The sequence below is a fragment of the Notolabrus celidotus genome, chromosome 10 (assembly GCF_009762535.1).
Source record: "Notolabrus celidotus isolate fNotCel1 chromosome 10, fNotCel1.pri, whole genome shotgun sequence".
Taxonomy (NCBI): Eukaryota; Metazoa; Chordata; class Actinopteri; order Labriformes; family Labridae; genus Notolabrus; species Notolabrus celidotus.
Genome location: NC_048281.1, coordinates 1939455 through 1958773, shown reverse-complemented (window position 1 = coordinate 1958773; position 19319 = coordinate 1939455). Strand labels below are relative to the sequence as shown.

General features: G+C 39.2%; 1 protein-coding gene across 1 annotated transcript; it reads left to right on the top strand.

Moving 5' to 3' along the window:
- The first annotated feature begins 495 nt into the window (after positions 1–495).
- esyt3 (extended synaptotagmin-like protein 3) lies at positions 496–18756 on the top strand. Its single transcript, XM_034693423.1, has 23 exons — positions 496–1177; positions 2750–2791; positions 4298–4432; positions 4659–4735; positions 4894–4963; positions 5056–5145; positions 5242–5297; positions 5589–5709; positions 6260–6439; positions 6959–7041; positions 7380–7428; positions 7676–7765; positions 7878–7940; positions 8024–8083; positions 12236–12307; positions 12522–12608; positions 12914–13063; positions 13698–14062; positions 14178–14276; positions 15493–15624; positions 15762–15867; positions 16113–16162; positions 17379–18756. The coding sequence occupies exons 1-23, from the start codon at positions 824–826 to the stop codon at positions 17416–17418; spliced, it is 2571 nt and encodes an 856-aa protein (XP_034549314.1). The 5' UTR covers positions 496–823; the 3' UTR covers positions 17419–18756.
- The last annotated feature ends 563 nt before the right edge of the window (positions 18757–19319 follow it).

Below are 19319 nucleotides of genomic sequence, written 5' to 3'. Positions count from 1 at the left end.
GAACTGTTCACTAACCCTAAACTTAGGAGTCATCTGGAAACAAAGAAAGGCAGAAAACTCATTACACTTTCTATTTTCAAGGTTTTATTTCAAGTTTAGCTTCTATTTTTGTTGATATTTGTTTACATTATTTACATGTTTTACTATGACCCACACTTTAGGAACCCCTGGGCAGCACCACTGCAACCTGCTGTATTTGGATGAGGTCCTTTTCTAATCTCTGTGGCTCCACCTGCAGGCAGAACTGCACCAGTTCAGTCCTGGTCCCTGACTCTTATCTACTCTAGCAAACATATATAGGCTGAGATTTGTGGCGTTGTAGATAACAGAGAACAGCTGTATCCCTTTGTCGGCTTCATGACATGATTTGTGGATATTTGCATACACATTAAGATGTAGGCTACAACCACAAACTCCGGAAAGAATAATCAACATCGAGAAAAGTCGCAGGATTTGGCAAGTGAAGGGAAAATATGCAACTTTTGAAACACATCTTTATTAAACTAACAAATAAGAATAGATTCATTTCATTAGATGATGTTTCCTCGGGTTTATTCCCATGTCTGACTCTCTCTGGCAGTGCGCACTCCACCCATTGGCGCAGGTATGCGTACCTACCTTTGGGAAGTTTCAAACACGGAAGTTTTCCGGGCTGTCACGACTTAATCCAACTCTACACCTCTGTAGTGGGCAGCAGACAGGCTCTCTTGTTTTTTGTCTTTAACGAACCGTGGACTACCACAGAAGTGAATCTCACCGGTAAGTGAGAGAAAAGGACTCTTTTGGTCTTCAGGGAACCAGGTCTCAGCGTGAGTCTGGCCCAATGGCGTCCGCCGGACCAGTGATCCCGAGCGGCCCGGTGGAGGTAGCGGGGCTCGGGGGAAGCCTGTCCCTCCCCGGCAACACCGAGAAGCTCAACTCCTCCGCCGTCCACCGCATCCTGATGGAGTTCCTCATGTACTTCGGCAGAGCCATGTTCGTGTTCTACCCCGTGTACCTGACAGGGTACCTGGGCCTCAGTATCAGCTGGGTGCTGCTGTGCATGATGATGGTCACCTGGTGGAAGAAAAACCGACAGTGGAAAGACTCCCGGATCGGAACCGCTATTGATTTTGTGGATAATGAAACACAAGTGGTGAACAAGGAGCTGCAGAACGCCCTACAAATGGCAACATGGGTATGTATGGAACTTGATTCATAGACAGATGCGGAGCCAGGGGTGACCCGGGGTGACCCTGGCCACCTCTGAAAACTGATTGGACACCCTGAAATTCGTAAACATGATTGGCTTTTTACCATGTCAGAGGCATTACTTATATTGAAATCAGCTATTGTGTTGTTAAGCTGCAGAGACAGTAGTTTCAGTGGATTTGAATATTGTTTTTGTTGATGCTTTGACTTTGGACAATCATCTTCATTTTGTTCCTTAAAGAGTTCAGTTCAGCAGATTTAAATGTTGACACTTTGTTGAGTTACATTTTTAATGTTAACGTTAGAAATCTACAAAAATGTAACATTTGTTAAATTATTTTATTAAAGAAGTTAAAGTAGATGTGATTATTGGAAGTAACCCTCCTAGGTTTTGGGTAAGCCCCTAATCTTTTCAATGCCTGGCCAACCCTTAACTGTCAGTGCCCCAGTTTGGCCAACCAAGTCAGAACTGTTTGGCTCCGCCACTGTTCACAGACTGCTTGCTTCAGGTCTGTTAAACACACACAGGCAAAGACCTGAACTGCCTTGCCAAGGGGCTCTTCAGAACCAACACACTCAAAGTCATTCAGTGAGGTCCAACTTTGCATGTTGTTCTTTTTTTCCTCTGAGCTTTTCACACATTGGCTGTTCAAGTAGAATATAAACCATGTTTTCTAAAACATCCAGAGAACACGCACTATTGGGTGTGTCCAACTCTGTTGCCTTGCCTACAATATTTGCATGACATGTCAGACTTGAACTGAAATGGTTTCATCCAGCCAAATGTGCTGTTATTTAGCTGGAGGTTTCTGTGCCTCCACCCTCTCCCGCAGTGACTCATGGGAACGAAGAAAAGGGAGAGACAATAAGAGGGGTTCCTCTAATGTCAGAGGAATGTCATCTGCACAATAAATAATATGACAGTAGATGACACTTTAATGGTGAGAGCAGCTCGTGTCTTCAGCCCCCACTCTGTGAGACAGAGACAGAGAGAAGACATCATAACTATAATATACTTAACACATAATACTATCAGAACTCAGTTTACCCTCTTTTCAGACTTTTAGTTTTAGGGTTCCAAACTTTAATTTTACAGTTCAAGCATCAAAGACAGAACTATCCAATGTAACCTCAGTTTATTTGGATAAAGGATGGGCTCTACTGATGCCCTGCTTACAACATGACTCTAACCTTCTGTTACAGTCCACAGCCTTGATGCTGCGCAGAAACTGTGGTAAGCCCTGAATAACAAAATATTATGTGATTCTGTGATCTGCCTGCCAATTTATACTGATAAATAGCCTACTGTTCATTTTGTATTTCTCTGAAGTGGAAACGAATAGCAGAATTGTTCTGAGTTGGACCCAACACTCTCCTTAGACACTGATTTTGTCTGGACTAATTGTGCTCCTTTGCCGTTTTAAGATCTGCATGATGGATGATGAACAATTACTGACATGATTCTGCCTGTCATCACCTCTAAGCATGCCTCTGTGTTAAAGTTGGACAGATGTCCAGGAACCCGCTTCTGACTCCAGTCTCTTGTTATTTTTCAAAGGTCCACTTTCCTGATGTTGAGAAAGTTTGCTGGGTTAACAAGGTACAGTATCAAAAGATGTTCTTCTTCTTTCATCTTACTGGTGTTATGAAGGGATGTTGAGCTTTATATTCTTTTGTAAATCAAACTGTCATTTAGTCTGGATTCGAACTCTCCCATTGTGATAGAGAATATAAATACACAATATGCATTTTTTCTGTCCCACACTGACGACTCATATTGACTGGCTCCTAATTGCCAAGATATTTGAGAATGAACACATTTTGTTCTTTAAAGATAGGTACAAAATATGAATCTGATGGATACCTAAGGGTTAGAGATTTGACATGAAGTGAGGAAAGATGAATACATTATTATTCCTAAGATTTCAGAACCATGGTGGGTTATGTTCCTGACCACCTCCTCTGAAACTTAAAGAAACAACCCTAACAGCCAGCTTTGTGCCACAGCATTATCAACAGAAAGAGACTTAAGTTATATCTGTTCAATTACAAAGTCAGCCTGCTATCACCTTAAGAATATATCAAGGATTTATGTCTCAGCAGGATGCAGAAGAACTGGTCCATGCATTTATCTTTAGCAGACTAGACTACTGTAACGGGGTCTTTACAGGACTCCCTATAAAGTCCATCAGACGACTGCAGCTCATACAGAATGCTGCTGCTCGAGTCCTAACAAGGACCAACAAAGTAGACCACATCACTCCAGTTCTTAGATCTCTACACTGGCTTCCTGTCTGTCAGAGAATAGACTTTAAAATCCTGCTGATGGTTTATAAAGACCTGAATGGTTTAGGCCCAAAATACATTGCTGATCTGCTGCTACTGTATGAACCATCTGGACCTCTGAGGTCATCAGGTACTGGTCTGCTTTCAGTCCCTAGAGTCAGAAGGAAACATGGTGAAGCAGTGTTTAGTCATTATGCACCACATATCTGAACACACTCCCTGAAAGCTGCAGGTCTGCTCCAACTCTCACCTCTTTTAAATCAAAGACTAAGACCTTTTTATTTGACACTGCCTTCCTATCTTAACTTATTTTAACTCACTTTAAATGCACATTTTAATTAATTATATTTTAATATATTTCTAATTTTCCTTTTCTTTTCTGTTTTATTATATTTGTCATTTTAATTGTGTTCTTTTATGCTTGTCTGAATGTCTCCAGTGCTTTTAATGTTTTAATGTAAAGCACATTGAGTTGCCCTCGTGTGTGAAATGCTCTATACAAATAAAGCTGCCTTCAATTTATCAGTCAAACAATGCTGTGCGCCCTGGTACAATAGTAATATAATACAACAGCTTCTCTCAGGAGAAGTCTCCATAGACTGAGCAGACTGAGAGAAGCACACAGACAGTAACACTTTCCTTTGTATTGCATCCGTTTTGCACAAAATGAAACTAAGTGCTTCTGTAGACTTAAAAGATTTGATGCGTATAGCGTTGAAATGTTGGCCTTGTTTCAAAGTTCAAGTGAAAAGTTGTTTGCTGATGGATTAAGGTGTGGAATGAAGGGATTCATGTGCTCTGTTTTACGTTGTGTGTTCAGGTTTTGGAGCAGGCCTGGCCTTTCTTTGGGATGTACATGGAGAAACTCCTTAAAGAAAACATTCAGCCAGCTGTCCGGCTCTCCAGCCCCGCACTCAAAACCTTCACTTTTACCAAGGTCCACTTTGGACACATAGTAAGTCAGCATTTTTCCTTTGGTCACTTTTATATGTCTTCTTGTCTAAAATCCTCCCTCGTATGATCATGCGGACAGTAATCAAATCTTCTCTCCCTGGAAATGTTGTTATTTATTTTGCAAACGACAGAGTCTTGAGTCTTGGGTAGAAATGCTGCTATCACACCTTTGACCGTTCATCTGAGATTGTAGCATCTCACTTAAGTTTTTTATCCTCTGATTCCAGCCTCTCAGGATCACTGGAATGAAAGTATACACACATGAAGTGGACCACAGGGAGGTGATCCTGGACATGAACATATGGTTGGCTTGATTCTGTTCTTATATTTGTGTATTCTCTGTCTTATCCCTCGTTGTTAAATGGGTTTGGGTACCTTTGTTTTGAGTTCAATGTAAACAACTGAACAGGAGTCTAGTTTCTTGAAGTGATTTCCTTCTCACCAGCACTGTTCACTTTGCAGTTATGAGGGCGATGTGGACATCGACGCAGATGTTAAGACGCCAATCACAGCTGGCGTCAAAGGACTTAAAGTAAGCATCTTAAGCTTTATCTACTCTCTTCTTTTCTCTAATCACCATCAGATCTGTTTCTGCTGTTATTGAAGCTTCCCTTTATCCTGTAGTTCCAGGGAATGATGAGAGTCATTTTAGAGCCGCTGATCGGTCAAGCCCCTCTGGTGGGAGGTGTCACCTACTTTTTCATTCGACGACCTGTGAGTGCCCACAGACATTTTTAAAGCTGCCATTAGTTCAACTGTGTGATAACTTTAAAGCTCAAACTGACTTGTGCTTGATGAATTTTTTTCCAGACTTTGGAGATTAACTGGACTGGTATGACAAACCTTCTGGACACCCCTGCCTTCAGGTTAGCCGCTGAACAGTCAGGACAACATTTTTGCTGTCTGGTTTTAAAGCTGTCTTGTAAAGACCGGAGGTTGTATGCACATATTTTATGCAGGTGAAGGGCAACCAAAAGAAGAAAGTCTGCACACTCACTCAATGCAGCAAACAGTTTAGTAATCAGAACATGTTGGCTCTGTCAGTGATAGCCTAACTTCCACCTGGTGTGGAACATTGAGTTAAACTTTGTGTGGTATTGAGGGGTCGTTCTGGCTTCCCTTCTTTTAAAGCTCTCTTGTATTCTGTGTCCCTTCAGTTCATTGTCTGAGGAGACCATCATGGACATCATCGCCTCCCTCATGGTGTTACCCAACCGCATGTGCATCCCCCTCATAGACCAGGTCAAAGTGGACCAGATGAGGTTCCCACTCCCTCGTGTATGTCAAATCTCTTCTACATTCAATGCAACAATCTTCATGTTGAGCCGTGTGATGGTGTTTTAAAACTCTGTTCTCATTACACATTTTAGGAGAAAGCAGTTTAAGTCTAAATGTCCCTTTTACAGTTGTAGACTATACAGGGGTGGAAAAAAGTTTTCCTCAAACATTGTCATGAAATATTTGTGGAAAAATCTTTTCTTTGTTTCAAGCATTAGACAGACATAAACAAATACAAATGATATTTTTCTGTTTATTGTTTACAAGAAAAACTAACAAAACTAAATTCTTGACAGTTTCAATATGTCAGTTCTCAACATTGTCGGTATCAAAGTCAACAAATAGAGAATGTGTTCAAAACTGAACACAGAATAAATTAACCTGGCTGTGACTGGACTGAAAGAAATTGCACTTGAAGACCTAACAGTGATTCTCAATGCAATCTTTCACAAAAGCATGGGGTGTCTGAAAACTTTATAGTGTAGTGTGTCTTATGTGAGTTAATGATGATATTACATGTTAATCACTGCTGTCATTTGCCTCTCCTCAGGGTGTGGTGAGGGTGCACCTGCTGGGGGCCAGAGACCTGGTGGCCAAGGACACATACATGATGGGTTTGGTGAAGGGCAAATCAGACCCCTACGCAACACTCCGGGTCGGCAATCGTCACTTTAAGAGCAAAACGGTCAAAGAGAATCTGCACCCTACGTGGATGAATGAAGTGCATGAGGTAGAGTTACAGTGAACTTCAGTCGTACTAATGTATTATTTTGTGGATTAGACGTGCTTTGGTTTCATTGAAATCATTTCTCTCAGTGAACTGTATAATCATTTCTTTAAATACGCCACCTAAACCTTAACATGCACAATAAGTATTTGTTTTCTCCCCTGTAATCCTGTGAGTGTGCAGGTGTTCAAAACCAGAAAGACATTACAATTCCACATCACGTCCTTGTTTGTGAAAGACAAATACTTCAACAGATTGGAGCTATTCTGATTACCATCAGCAGCACATTGTTTGGAGGCCTGGGTTGTCTCAAGCATGTGACAGTTTCCTTCATTGTTGTTTCCTCTCTTTGAAGAAGAACTTTCAGATGTAGTGTTCATAATCTAATATACCTTCCCAAGCACACTCTGCCAAAGATGCCTCTGTGAACTCATCTAGTGTGTTGAACAGAGAAGTAAATGGGTCTTTAAAATGATTTTCCCATCATCCTAATAATGTCAACTTTGGTTGATCTGTGTGCAGTTTGTCGTCCATGAGGCCCCGGGTCAAGAGTTGGAGGTGGAACTGTATGATGAGGACACAGATAAAGACGACTTCATCGGAAAGTAAGATAACAGCACAAGGAGGTGGCATTTGTTTGAGAATTCACTTTACTGTACACAAATCATACTTAAATTCCAACTCCAAACTCAACTCTTCTGTGTCATGTCCAGTAATCCTTCCCCAACACTTAATGTGATAGTTTTGCATGTTTAACAGTAACCACATTAGTATAAGTTGGGAAATGATCACAGATTTTGTGGAGAAATGTTATCTGGCTGAACACAAAGATGGCATTTTAATACATCGGTGCAGTCGGCTGTTTTCAGAGGGCTGGAAATACATTTGTTTCAGTTGTTCCTGCTTTAAAGTCGTCACTGGCCGTAACTTCTGTTCTCTGTAGGTATCATCTTGATTTAGGAGAAGTGAAGAGAGACAAAGAAATGGAACAGGTGAGCTTTTATTTCATACTGTAACTACAGAAAGCTTAGTTAATAAATCAGTAGGTGTCATAATTGGAGAGAAGTGTTCTGTGTCCTACTGTTTCATTCACTTCAGAAATATTTTGAAAGGTTGCAGCAGCACTTTTTCAAAGACTAATGCAATCCTTACAGTGCTCTCCAGTTTCTCTTTTACTACTTGAAAGTAATCCTCTATGTGATTTCTCATGTTGATGAATGATCTCTCTTCCTGTCGTAGTGGTTTCCTCTGGATGGAGTCCAGAGTGGAGAAGTTCACCTCAAGCTCCAGTGGTTTTCTCTCAAGACTGACCCCAACCTTAATACAGAGGTAGCCGCCTCGTTGCTTTCATTGCAGCTGCAGAAATCACATCATATTCATACTCAGTATCATCAGGCAGGATTTAATTCTTACATTGCCGTTCTGTTTACCTCTCCTTTAGTCCAAAGACGGCTTTGCTTGCGCCATGCTTGCAGTATATCTGGACAATGCAACAAACCTACCGGTAAGTGCCTCAAAGCGAGGTTGTTTTAAGGAGACATGATGCAATAGTGTCTTGCTGATGTGTCTTCTTGTGTTCGTGTGCAGAAAGACCACAAAGAGATCTCGGATCGTCAGAAACACGGGAAGCACTCGAATGAAGCTCGGGTAAGAGTAGAGCTCACATGTGAGGTTGTATCATGATCTTATAACTATGCATGCTGCCTTCAGTCCCTAGCAGTCTGTATTAGGAAGAGCTTGTCCAACTACCAGAGGCTCCAAAGGCCATGTTTTCATTCTGTCACTGTTGGTCTGTTGTGTTTGATTACTTGCTAGTTCTTTGTACGAAGAGTTAACAATAGTTTTGCCCTTGTGGAGGAGGGTGTATGCTTCACCAAAACGATGCCAAAAACAAAAACATGTACTTTCATCACTCATGTAAGTTCACTGATAGACTAATACCATGGCACCATTGGCCTAGTGGTCCATGAATAGAGGCTAAAGTCCTTCTTATAGTTGCTGGTTTGACACCAGCAGCCTGTTACACCAGCTGTGTGTAAGTTGTGTCCTAAGTTAGGGTGTGTAGTCCTCACTTGAAACGAGTTCGTTTGTAAGACGTAAGGTTCATCTGAACTAGTAGACCGTAACGTCCAAACTAACCACAACATTGTCGCAGATATGACGTTTACACTTCAAGCAGCCAATCAGAGGAAAGCACCAATTTAGATGTAGGGGTTGTTATATGTGTTATCCTTCGTGCCTAATCGTCTCTGAACTGACCGACGGCTGAAACAAACTGACATTACTGTCACAGAACAACAACAGGAGGTATGTATATCTTAATAAAGTGTCACAGTAAGGTGAGAACTATAGCCTAAATCATTCATCTACAGTGTCTATAAAACAGTGATATCGAGTGGTAAAACGATCAACTACCCTCTGTAACCCTCTGTATCACCTCATCCTCCAAATCATCCCACCTTTCAAAACAGCACGCCATGCCAACCAGTACTCTACAGAGGACTTTACACCTACTAGGAGCTAAGTGTAAGAATTAAAGGTGACGTTTCATGCAAAATGGACTTTTTAATGGTTCTCTACCTGAAATATGTTTCCCTGGCATGTCTACAAACCCCCCCGAGAATGAAAAAAATCCATTCTGCCCCTGTTCTGATTTCTCCACCTTTCTGTAAATGTGTGTGAAACCAGCCGTTTCAGACTTCAGTGTTTTTGTTACGTCACAACGATATCCGGTCTGTCACGGAGTCAGAGCTCGGAGCTTGTTCAGCCCATAGACTGTATAAAATACAACTCAACCCCTCCTCTGTTTTTCATTACCTGCACACATGTGTGCTAACAAGGAGCTTAGGAGGGAGGCATGCTAGTTGTAGGCTGTCTTAATAAACACAAAGGTCGGTTTTACTCCCCACGTCTGCAGATTTGAAGATCTAGTGGATGATTTTTATTTTTCATGGAAAAGTGCTAGTGCTAGTTAGCATAGCCACATAGCTACATGTTGGTAGCTGTGTACCAAGACACACGTCTACATACTGACAAATAAAACAACAAGAAACACTAAATCTGTAACCAATGGTTCAGAAAGGTCCTGCTGCAGGCGCCTCTCCATCAGGATCAGATTCTGGATCAGATTCAGAGGGTTGAAGTAACGCTGGTCTGTGAGCAGCCGTGTATATTCAGCCAACATGTAAACATTAGATCAACGTGCTGGAGAGCCGAGGGCACATCCACTTCCTGAGGGGGCGTGGTCAGAGAGAAAACAGAGTGTTCTGAACAGGGCTGAAGAAGAGAATTTTTCAGGCATGCCAAAATCTGATTTCAAAGTGTTTTTTTGAGCATAAACTTCAAAGACATGTTTTGGGGACCTCTTAGACCAATATATATTGATGAAAAAGAGCATAATATGTCACCTTTAAGTTGTAACTTAGGCTTACGTTGGAACTATCTCAGCTGGTGCAATGCCCATAATGTTAGTAGAGTGTAAACTCATCCTAAAGGAGAAATTACATTCAAACTAGGCTACGTTTGAACTTACGCACTGCTGGTGCAACAGGCTGCAGATCATGACCAATTGCTGCATGTCTTCCCCCACTCTCTGCTCTCTCACATTACCTGCCTTACTTCAGCTGTCCTATCCAATAGAGGCAAACAAAACATAAAAGTCTTACATATACATTAAAAAATAGAGCTAGTTTTAGTTTACGTTCTCGTATAGAGGTGCAGACAACATGCAGTATATCATGTTTATTGGCAGTGGTCAGATTGTCTCTCACTTCACTGCCCTGAAGCTGAAAAGTCATTCTTCTCTTGATCTGAAACAAAAGCGTCAGTCAAATCAGGTGTTCACTGTCGTTGTTCCAGGTGTACTTTTCCCTGTGTGCAGCTGGTATTTCCTGTTTGTCTAGTACATGCCTGTCATTTTATGAGGGTGTGTTATAACCAGACAGTGTTTATGCTGCTTCATTAGTTCTTTACACCCGAGACTGTTTCCTCCAAGAAGAAAAGTTTCCCTGGCTGAAGAAAAAACTGGATAAAACTGGATGACTCCAAAATGATCTTGTGAAGGACTTTGTTTTCTGAATGAAGTTGTCATTATGACAGATTAACTTTTTTGGGCATTTCTAAAGATTTCAAGATTGTTGTATAGGATTATTGAATACATGCTTGTTTCTGTGACAAACATTTACCCTCTAAAACTTGTGCCTATGTCATAAACCCAGCTCACCTGGTGATGAGGGGGAATGTAATTAAGTAGTCAGAGTTATCTGAGTCCACTTTATAACACTAACCCTTAACACAAGTCTTTTGTGAGTCCTTCTTACTTGAACTAAGTTGAACTGTAAACAGAAGTTATATGCTCAGACTGCCATCTGCTGGACAAAATTTGAAAATACATCCAAAAAGGGAGCAGTGTGGTGTGATGGAAAAACGTACCTTATGTTGGATTACTTGAAGCAGGTTATTGCAAATGTAGTTTATAACAGTCATCCAAAGTATTTTTGTAGTTGACAGTTTAGCCAACCTGTTAGGATGTATTTTTTCTTAAATCACAGGTGATTTTGGTAAAATTGTCAACAACTCAAACTTTTCCTCTTATTCTGTAGTTAAATACAAATTTGAGGTTCTTAAACTTCTCTTAATTGTATTCATTTTAAACTGATTTAAGTTTATACTTCTCTACAACCCAAATGGGAACATTGCAAACTTCACCCCACTGTTTATCTTTAACACATTTTGTCAGGAGTTACTTTACAAACCAAGATTTTTGAAACCCACAGCATGTTTGTAGTTCAAAATGCCAGAGATTTCATAGTCCCTGCTTGTCATTAGTTATTTTCTGCCAGCCCACATATCTGTTGTAGGTGTTCCAGATGGTTGTGTGTGTCTGCAGTGTGTTAGGAGCTGGAATGTAAGACCTGCCCATCCTGGAAGACAACAGGGTGTTTGTAGACACACTCCAAATGTTAGCTTGCTGCTGGTAGCATTTTGTCAGAAGTGAAAGAAGAATGTTAACTTCAGTAAGAGGAAACATGTGAAGCATGTGACTGAAGTAACCTGTCAGTGTGGGAACTGATGCTCCTCCCTGTTTGGGAAGTTTTCCAGTCTACTGCACTATCTACACTACCAGTCACACCAGTACCACACACCTTCTCATTCAATGGGTTTCATTTATTCTAATTATTTTCAACATTGTAGATTAATACTGAAGACATCAAAACTATGAAATAATCTGGTTTTGTCATAATCTGGATCAAATAGGGCTATCCATTGTGTACTAACCCTACCTCTGAGCAACACAACTGATGGTCTCAAACACATTAAGAAGGCAAGTCATTCTACAAATGAACTCTTGACAAGGCTCATGTTAATTAGAAACCATTCCAGGAGACCACTTCATGAAGCAGACTGAGAGAATACCAAGAGTGTGCAAAGCTGTCATGAAGGAAAAAGGGGGCTACTTTACAGAATCTAAAATATAAAACAGATTCTGCTTTGTTTAACACTTTTTTGTTCATTCAATAATTCCATATATGTTCTTTCATAGTTTTGATGTCTTCAGTATTAATCTACAGTGTTTACAATCATTAAAGCCCTTCAATGAGAAGGTGTGTCCAAACGTTTGACTGGTAGTGTCTGTCTGTTTGATCAGTTTTCAATATTTAGGAAAAGAGTTTTCTTGACAAAAAGTTGTATTTTTATATGACAAGTGATTGTTTGTATTACTTAACTCCCATGAATGATTTGAGAACTATCTTTCCTTAAAACTCATTTGAACTTCTTCACTGATTTGCTCTGTTTCAGCTGACAAAGAGAAATACTGGGCCCAGCTCCTTTGTGGAATTTTCCATTAATAATGACGTGCAGAAAAGCAAGGTATTACTTTCTGTTAATAACATTATCAGACATTTCTTCAGATACATTTATCAACTTGATTCATTTATATCAATCAATGTTAATACTTGTTGTGTGTGTCATGAAACTTTCTTCTGATTCTAGCACCAATTTACCAGCCTGTGGTGTCAAAATGTTCCTGCACCACGGTTTATTGTTTTTCGTCTTCATGAAGTATTTTCTATTTCTTTAACAGGTTGTGTATGCATCCAAAGACCCGGTGTGGGAGGAGGGCTTCACCTTCTTTGTGCAAAATGTGAAAACACAGCAGCTCAGTGTTCAGGTTTGTTGTTTAATCCTACACAAACTATTACTAAGAAAGTGTAGCAAATGCTAATTTTAACAGCTAAATGCAACCTCTGTTTGATTCCTTCATATGAGTCTATGTTAACATTTAGTGCACTGAAGAAATATAGCTACCTTCATTGATTTTTTTCCTCACAATATTACCTAAAAACAAGGAAAACATGTGTGTTGTAAATGCTAAAATAACCAAGATTTTGTCACCCTTTCATAATTCTCAAGGAGGATTCAAACTGTTGCTTATTTGCGGCTTTAAAAAGCATAATTTTTGTTCTTGTGGGACAGGTTAAGGAGCACGAGAAGAAGAATCAGCTGGGTGTAGTCAACATTCCCCTGCATCGCCTCCTCAACACCTCCAACATGACTCTGGACCAGCGCTTCCTGCTGGAACGCTCCGGATCAAACAGCCAGATCAAGCTGAAAGCCACTCTCAGGGTGGGTGCACAATGCTGGCATACACACACATTTAGTACATAAAGATCCTATATTACACAAACACAGATCCACCACACCCCACTTTGTGCAAAGATACAGTCTCATATGCAGATATAATACCAAAAACTCAGATGTTAGTCCAGCATCACCCGGTTCCTGCAAGTTTTATGTTGATACCATTATCAGAATCAGAATCAGAAGTACTTTTTTATCTCAGGGGGCGAAATTTGTCCATTGCAGTTGCTCTATACACAATAAGTAATACAAATACAAGAATAAGCTGTGTAGAAAATACATGGTTGAAGTCCCCGGAGATCAGAAAGAGGGCACTCTGGTGGTCTCTCTGGAGATCAGGAAGAGGGCACTCTGGTGGTTTGTCTGGAGTCTGGCTATGGCAGCGTTGAGAATGTTGGTTGCCGTAGTCAGGTTGGCAGAGGGGGGATGTAAACAGCTACCAGTATGACATGTGAGATCTCCCTGTGCAGATAATATGGTCGGAGGCCCACAGCGCTCTTGCTACTATCCTGGTCTGCCCGGACAGTCTGGAAGCCGCCAATGGAGACGATGTGGTCGGGGATATCCTGATGATTACATTCTGCCACTGACTTTATTCATCCTCTGATTCCTCTGATAGATTATGTCCTTGGAAAAACCTCCACCCAAGATCATCCTGGATCCTCTCCCACATGTCAGCCAGCATGGACCCCAGTCCAACCAGAGAGTCAACGGCTCTGAATCTACTCCCGCTGTTGCTACATCCACTTCTCAAGGATTTTCCGCCAACAGCCAAGCTTCATCTGTAACCGGACCAGCAGGTTTCCAGAATGGCTCTAATACTGAATATTTAAATCACCGCCGGGGCTCCTTCCTGGCCTCTGAAGCCTATAAGTCACCCCCCTCCACGTCAAACATGCGGCGCTTTGATTCCCACAGCCTGCTGTCGGAGAACTCCATGGCCTCTTCACGTTTTGATCTTTCAAACGGAGCTTCATATCCTGAGTGAGTCACATTTTTTGTGCTGACTTCTACAATGTCCTTAGACGTTACAAACGTAATCATGCAGCTGTTAGAGCAACAGTAAAAATAGTGACATGTTTACCTTTTATCCCTTCAGCGCCATCAGGAAACATCAGGGTTCATTTGGAGAAATCAACTTGACTGTACGCTACGCAACTCTGAGGAAAAAGCTCATGATCCTGGTAAACTCCTGCAGGTTAGTCCGAAAATCCTGCAGGGTACACTGCAAAAAAGGGTAGCTTAAATATAGAGTGAAAAAACTTAATTCAAGGGGAACAGTTCTTAAAACTAGTGAGATGATCTGTCCATGCAGCAAGTTAATTTTACTTGATAAGAAATCTTAAAATGAGATTGTTAAATCTAGAAATAAGCAGGCTCTGAAAAGTATTAAAAAGGGTTGAAATAAGTAGAATATGATGATTTTTAGCTCAAACTACTTGAAAACAAACTTCCTACAGCACAGTTAGAAATGAAATATACTGAATATAAGCAAAGAAAATCTCATTGATTTATTTTGTATACTTAATTTGAGCAAATGAAGACCTGGGACAAGAAACACCAATTTAAGTAAAAAATGACTCACTATTAGAAAACTATGATTACACTGTATCTTGATATAAACTGGCTCATCTTAAAATAAACCCTAATCCATCTTAAACTAAAACTAAAATCTTTAAACCAGGTCTTATTCTTACAATAAACCTCTGAAATGTTTCTACAGAAACCGCAACAGCAAGCTGGATTACTGTTAACATTTAATACATGTCAGGATTAACAACATATAACATCAAGAACACTTTAATAGTGACTCAGGGTTGATGCATACTTCAAGACCAAAACAAATATATCACCATACAGCAGAACTCTGAGCATCAATAAGATACAAGCTGAACTGTGTCTTGAAGAGATGCCTTATGTCCCTAAATCAACTTGAAGTTGTTACTCAATCTTGGAACAAGTTTTATTTTGATGAGACTTTAGGTGAGACAACCAATGTAGCTTATTTTAACAGTCATTCACTCAATTTAAGATTCCCAGACTAAGAATCTAAGAAATCTAAGAATTCAAATGTTGGCAAATGGTGAATTATTTGCAGTGTAATGTTGATCAGCAATAAAACCACTCTGGAAGCATAGAAATGCATGATGCAAGTGCTGTGTTGTAAACATATTAAAATGACTGTTGATACTCATACAGAACATGCAGTGTCAGTATCCTATTTTTCAGCCCCACTGTAACTTAAAAACAGTTTTGTTTGGAGAATGTACATGATAGTCTGTATTTCATTGGACTGATTCAACATTATATGAAGTAGTAGTATTTTATGTGTGAAGTGTTTACGGCTAAATCACTCAAAGAAACAGTTTAAAAGAAAATGTAGCGCTGTGATGCTAACCTGTTGCTGCCTTCAGGAACTTGTTCCCCTGCAGTGAGAATGGCACAGACTCTTACGTCCGCCTGTATTTGCTCCCTGACCAAACCTGGAGACATCGCAAGAAGACACATGTCAAGAAGAGGACGGTCAATCCTGTCTTCAATGACAAGTAACCGAGGAGTTCATCCCACATCACACATTAACCACACTGACACTTTTATGTGTTGCCTTTCTGATTCACAACTTGGATTGAATATATACTGTGTCTTCAGCTTGTTTCTCTCTGACATCCCTTCTTCATCACAGGTTTGAGTTTGACGTGACGCTTGAAGAGGCGCAAGCCAGGAAGTTGGATGTGTCTGTGAAAAATAACAAGATGTTCTACACACGGGAGAGGAAGGACATTGGCATGGTAGGTCATCCCACCTATGGTAGATTCTGTCTTTTGGCCCAGAACTTAAAATGCTATCCTCTGTTGAATAACTTGATTTGTTGATAAAAAGTGTCTGTTGATTTATTAAAACGGGTGATTTATTCACAACATTGGTCCATTATGTATCTGTGTTTTAAATATTTATATGACGTAGATAATCTGCACTTCTGCAGTTGCCAACATAATCTAGGTAATAACAGATTTTTTTCTTCTCACATCCACAGGTGATGTTAGATTTTTCACAGATGGATCTCGTCAAAGGCAACACAGAGTGGTATGGGCCCAGTTTCCTGCTGTTCCTACTTTTTAAACTACATTTAGTTATCTACGATATCAAAACTAAGCCATGCTACATTTCTTCTGCCATCAGTACATTTTCTTGCAACATAGTTTATCTAAAAAGTATCATGTTTTTGGGAGTCCTTTATCGTTTTTGCTTGAGGCTCAGTAAGTTTGGAGATAACAGGAAAACTATGACAACTTTAAACACAATAAAACCATTACAGGTGAAGTACAGGGGGACACCTGAGCCTTGCTACATTGCTTACATCCAAGAGCATAGATTTTATATTTAACATTTAGATTTATGTTTAACATTTATATTTATAAGGATATTTACATTTATATTTAATATTTATATTTAATATTGATATTTATATTTAACATTTATATTTATATTTAACATTTATATTTGTTTTTAACATTTAATTTATATTTAATATTTATATTTAACATTTATATTTAACATTTATGTTTAATATTTATATTTAATATTTATATTTAATATTTATATTTATTTTTATAATTAACATTTATATTTAACATTTAGATGTATATTTAAAATTTAGATTTAGATTCAACATTTAGATTAATATTTAACATTTATATTTATATTTAGCATTTGGATTTAACAATGATTTTAACCTAATATATTTTTCACTACAAAATTAAATGTGAAGAAGATCACAAATATTCCTTTAAATGTTGTAAAAAAGTGACTTTTATAAATTCACTCTACATTTTTCTGACGTTTTGGAGCTAAATGTGGAGAAATGTGAGAAATGCTGTTATTTTGGGTGTGCACAACTTTACAAACGGCGCCCCATATGAATGCACTATATGGTTGAGCCTAGATAAATGTACGCTAAGCTAAGCTAACTGGCCGACAGTGCTGTCAGGTACAAATGATGGTGGTATGGCCCTCCTTTTCAAACCATGGGTGGCAAAAAGGCAAAAAGGGGCCAAAATGTGTGATTATTTCTTCAAGTTGGCTTCAACAAACACCTGACAGCTACTGTTTTACCAGAGACTGATCAACACAGCTCTAAGAAAGTCTAGCTGCAGACCTGAAAAGACCCCTCATGGTGGATAGTGATGATGTATCGTGGGGATACAAATGATCTGCTAGTTTACATGACTTTGAAAATCAGTGCAATATCAATGGATTAGGTTACTGTCATTAATACTGAAGTTCTCTCTCTTAACTTAAGGTATGAGCTCACACTGCCCGGGCTGAAGAAATCCATCTAGTGGGGCGAGGTGTAAAACGAGTGCTGCAGCTTAAAGAGCAGCTCCTCCACCGCAGCAGGGCTGGATGCTGACCTGATAAATGCTTGCATTGCATTTCTGCATTTTTCTTATCATCATGGAGCAGAGATGGGATTTCCAATAGCAACACTGAGCCCTGTCCAGATTCTGGACGTGTTTAGTGTCCTACTGTTCTTTGTTGTGTGTATGATAAAAGGCGCATACAGTTCCAAATTACACCACTACTTTTAGTCCTACTTGAAGCAAAATAGTAATGTATCTTGTCCATAGACCGTAAAAAATATGGACGTAGTATCCGTGACGTCACCCATCTGTTTCTGAACGCTGTTTTGAAGCCAATCGGGAGCGGCAGCCATATTGCTTCTGTCAAGCCAGTGTGATGTAAAGAGGCGGGCTTTGAGCCTCCTAGCCAACAGCTACAGTGTCCCTGCAGGCAGCTGAGCCTCTCATTGGAAGACTAGTAATCTCAATAACTTCAAAATTGCCGAATTAGAAAAAAATTCACCCCCCTCACAGTGAGAGGACATCGAGAAATGAGCTATTCAGACTCCACTCATCTTTTGTACCTGACTGTAAACATGTTTATTAATGCTGCAAAGATCAGCTTTTACCCATTCATGTGTATTTGACTTCAGGTACTTCCGGAGCCAGCCTCAAGCGGATCCTCGATGAACTGCAGCTTCTAACACTTCCGCATTGACTCATATTTTTAGACCGGAGGTTGCCGCTTGATCTTGTCCCATGTATAGATTCCCTTTGATTTTACACATATGATAGAATACTTGTAATAAATATTTCTAAATTATATCACAAAGACAAATAGTTTTAAAAAAGATTTTTAAACCATTTTTTATTCAGCGTTTTGGCGTATTAGCATTTTCAAGTTAAAAAGCATATTATTCAGCTCTAATGCTAATCTTTTCATTTTTAAAGGGAATACAATCTGTCAAACATTTGCACTCTAATGGATGTGTGTATATTGGATATTCTTTTTGAGAGGTTTGTTTTATAGCAGTTGATGGAAGCTGCAGTTGATCTTTTGTATTATTATGTAAATAGCTCTGTGAATAGCTTTTATTTAATATGCTAAGACAAATGATTCACAGTAGGAAAAAGCTAAGTGCAACCAGTTTTACTTAGGGAGCTGTACAGTTTGAATTGAGCTGAGGAAACAAGCGAAGCTGCACTCAAGCAAGGCATAAGATCAAGCTCTTTAATTTAGTGGATCTGGACCCAGTTACTGGATTGAAGGTTACATATTTTAAAGCAAACCCTTTGATACATATCAACAATTTATTGATATTAAAAATACTTACACAACTTCTGCAGCTTCTGGGTGTTTTTTTATTCTGTAATCAAGCTTTTAAATGTCTTTGATTTACAATAGTTGTAGTTGGAAAAGCTTTTTATTGGGAATACTTTTTAAAAAAAAAAATGTTTATTCAATTTATTTGTAAAGGGACCATGTACAATATTTAACATAAATGTCACCATCTGATGCATTGTACCAGAGTTAGCTTAAAGCTAATTTACATCTGCAGTCCCTTACTATATACTGTTATTCATTATTATGAACAAATACTGTTATATAATGAGACTGACCATATCAGAAGTACTGCTTTTCTCATGTTTATTAGTTTTAACTGAAGTTAAAGTTTTGACTTTCATCTCAAATAGTGTATTCATATTATTTTGGCTTATTTATCTCATAATATGACATTTCAATCTTACAAATTTGACTTTTTATGCCATATTACTATTTTCCTAATAAATCTTTTTTTATTTTAGAATTATTATAATAATAATAATACAATTTAATTCTATAGCACATTCTAAACAAAGTCACAAAGTGCTTCACAGAAACACACAAAAAAGTAAACAAT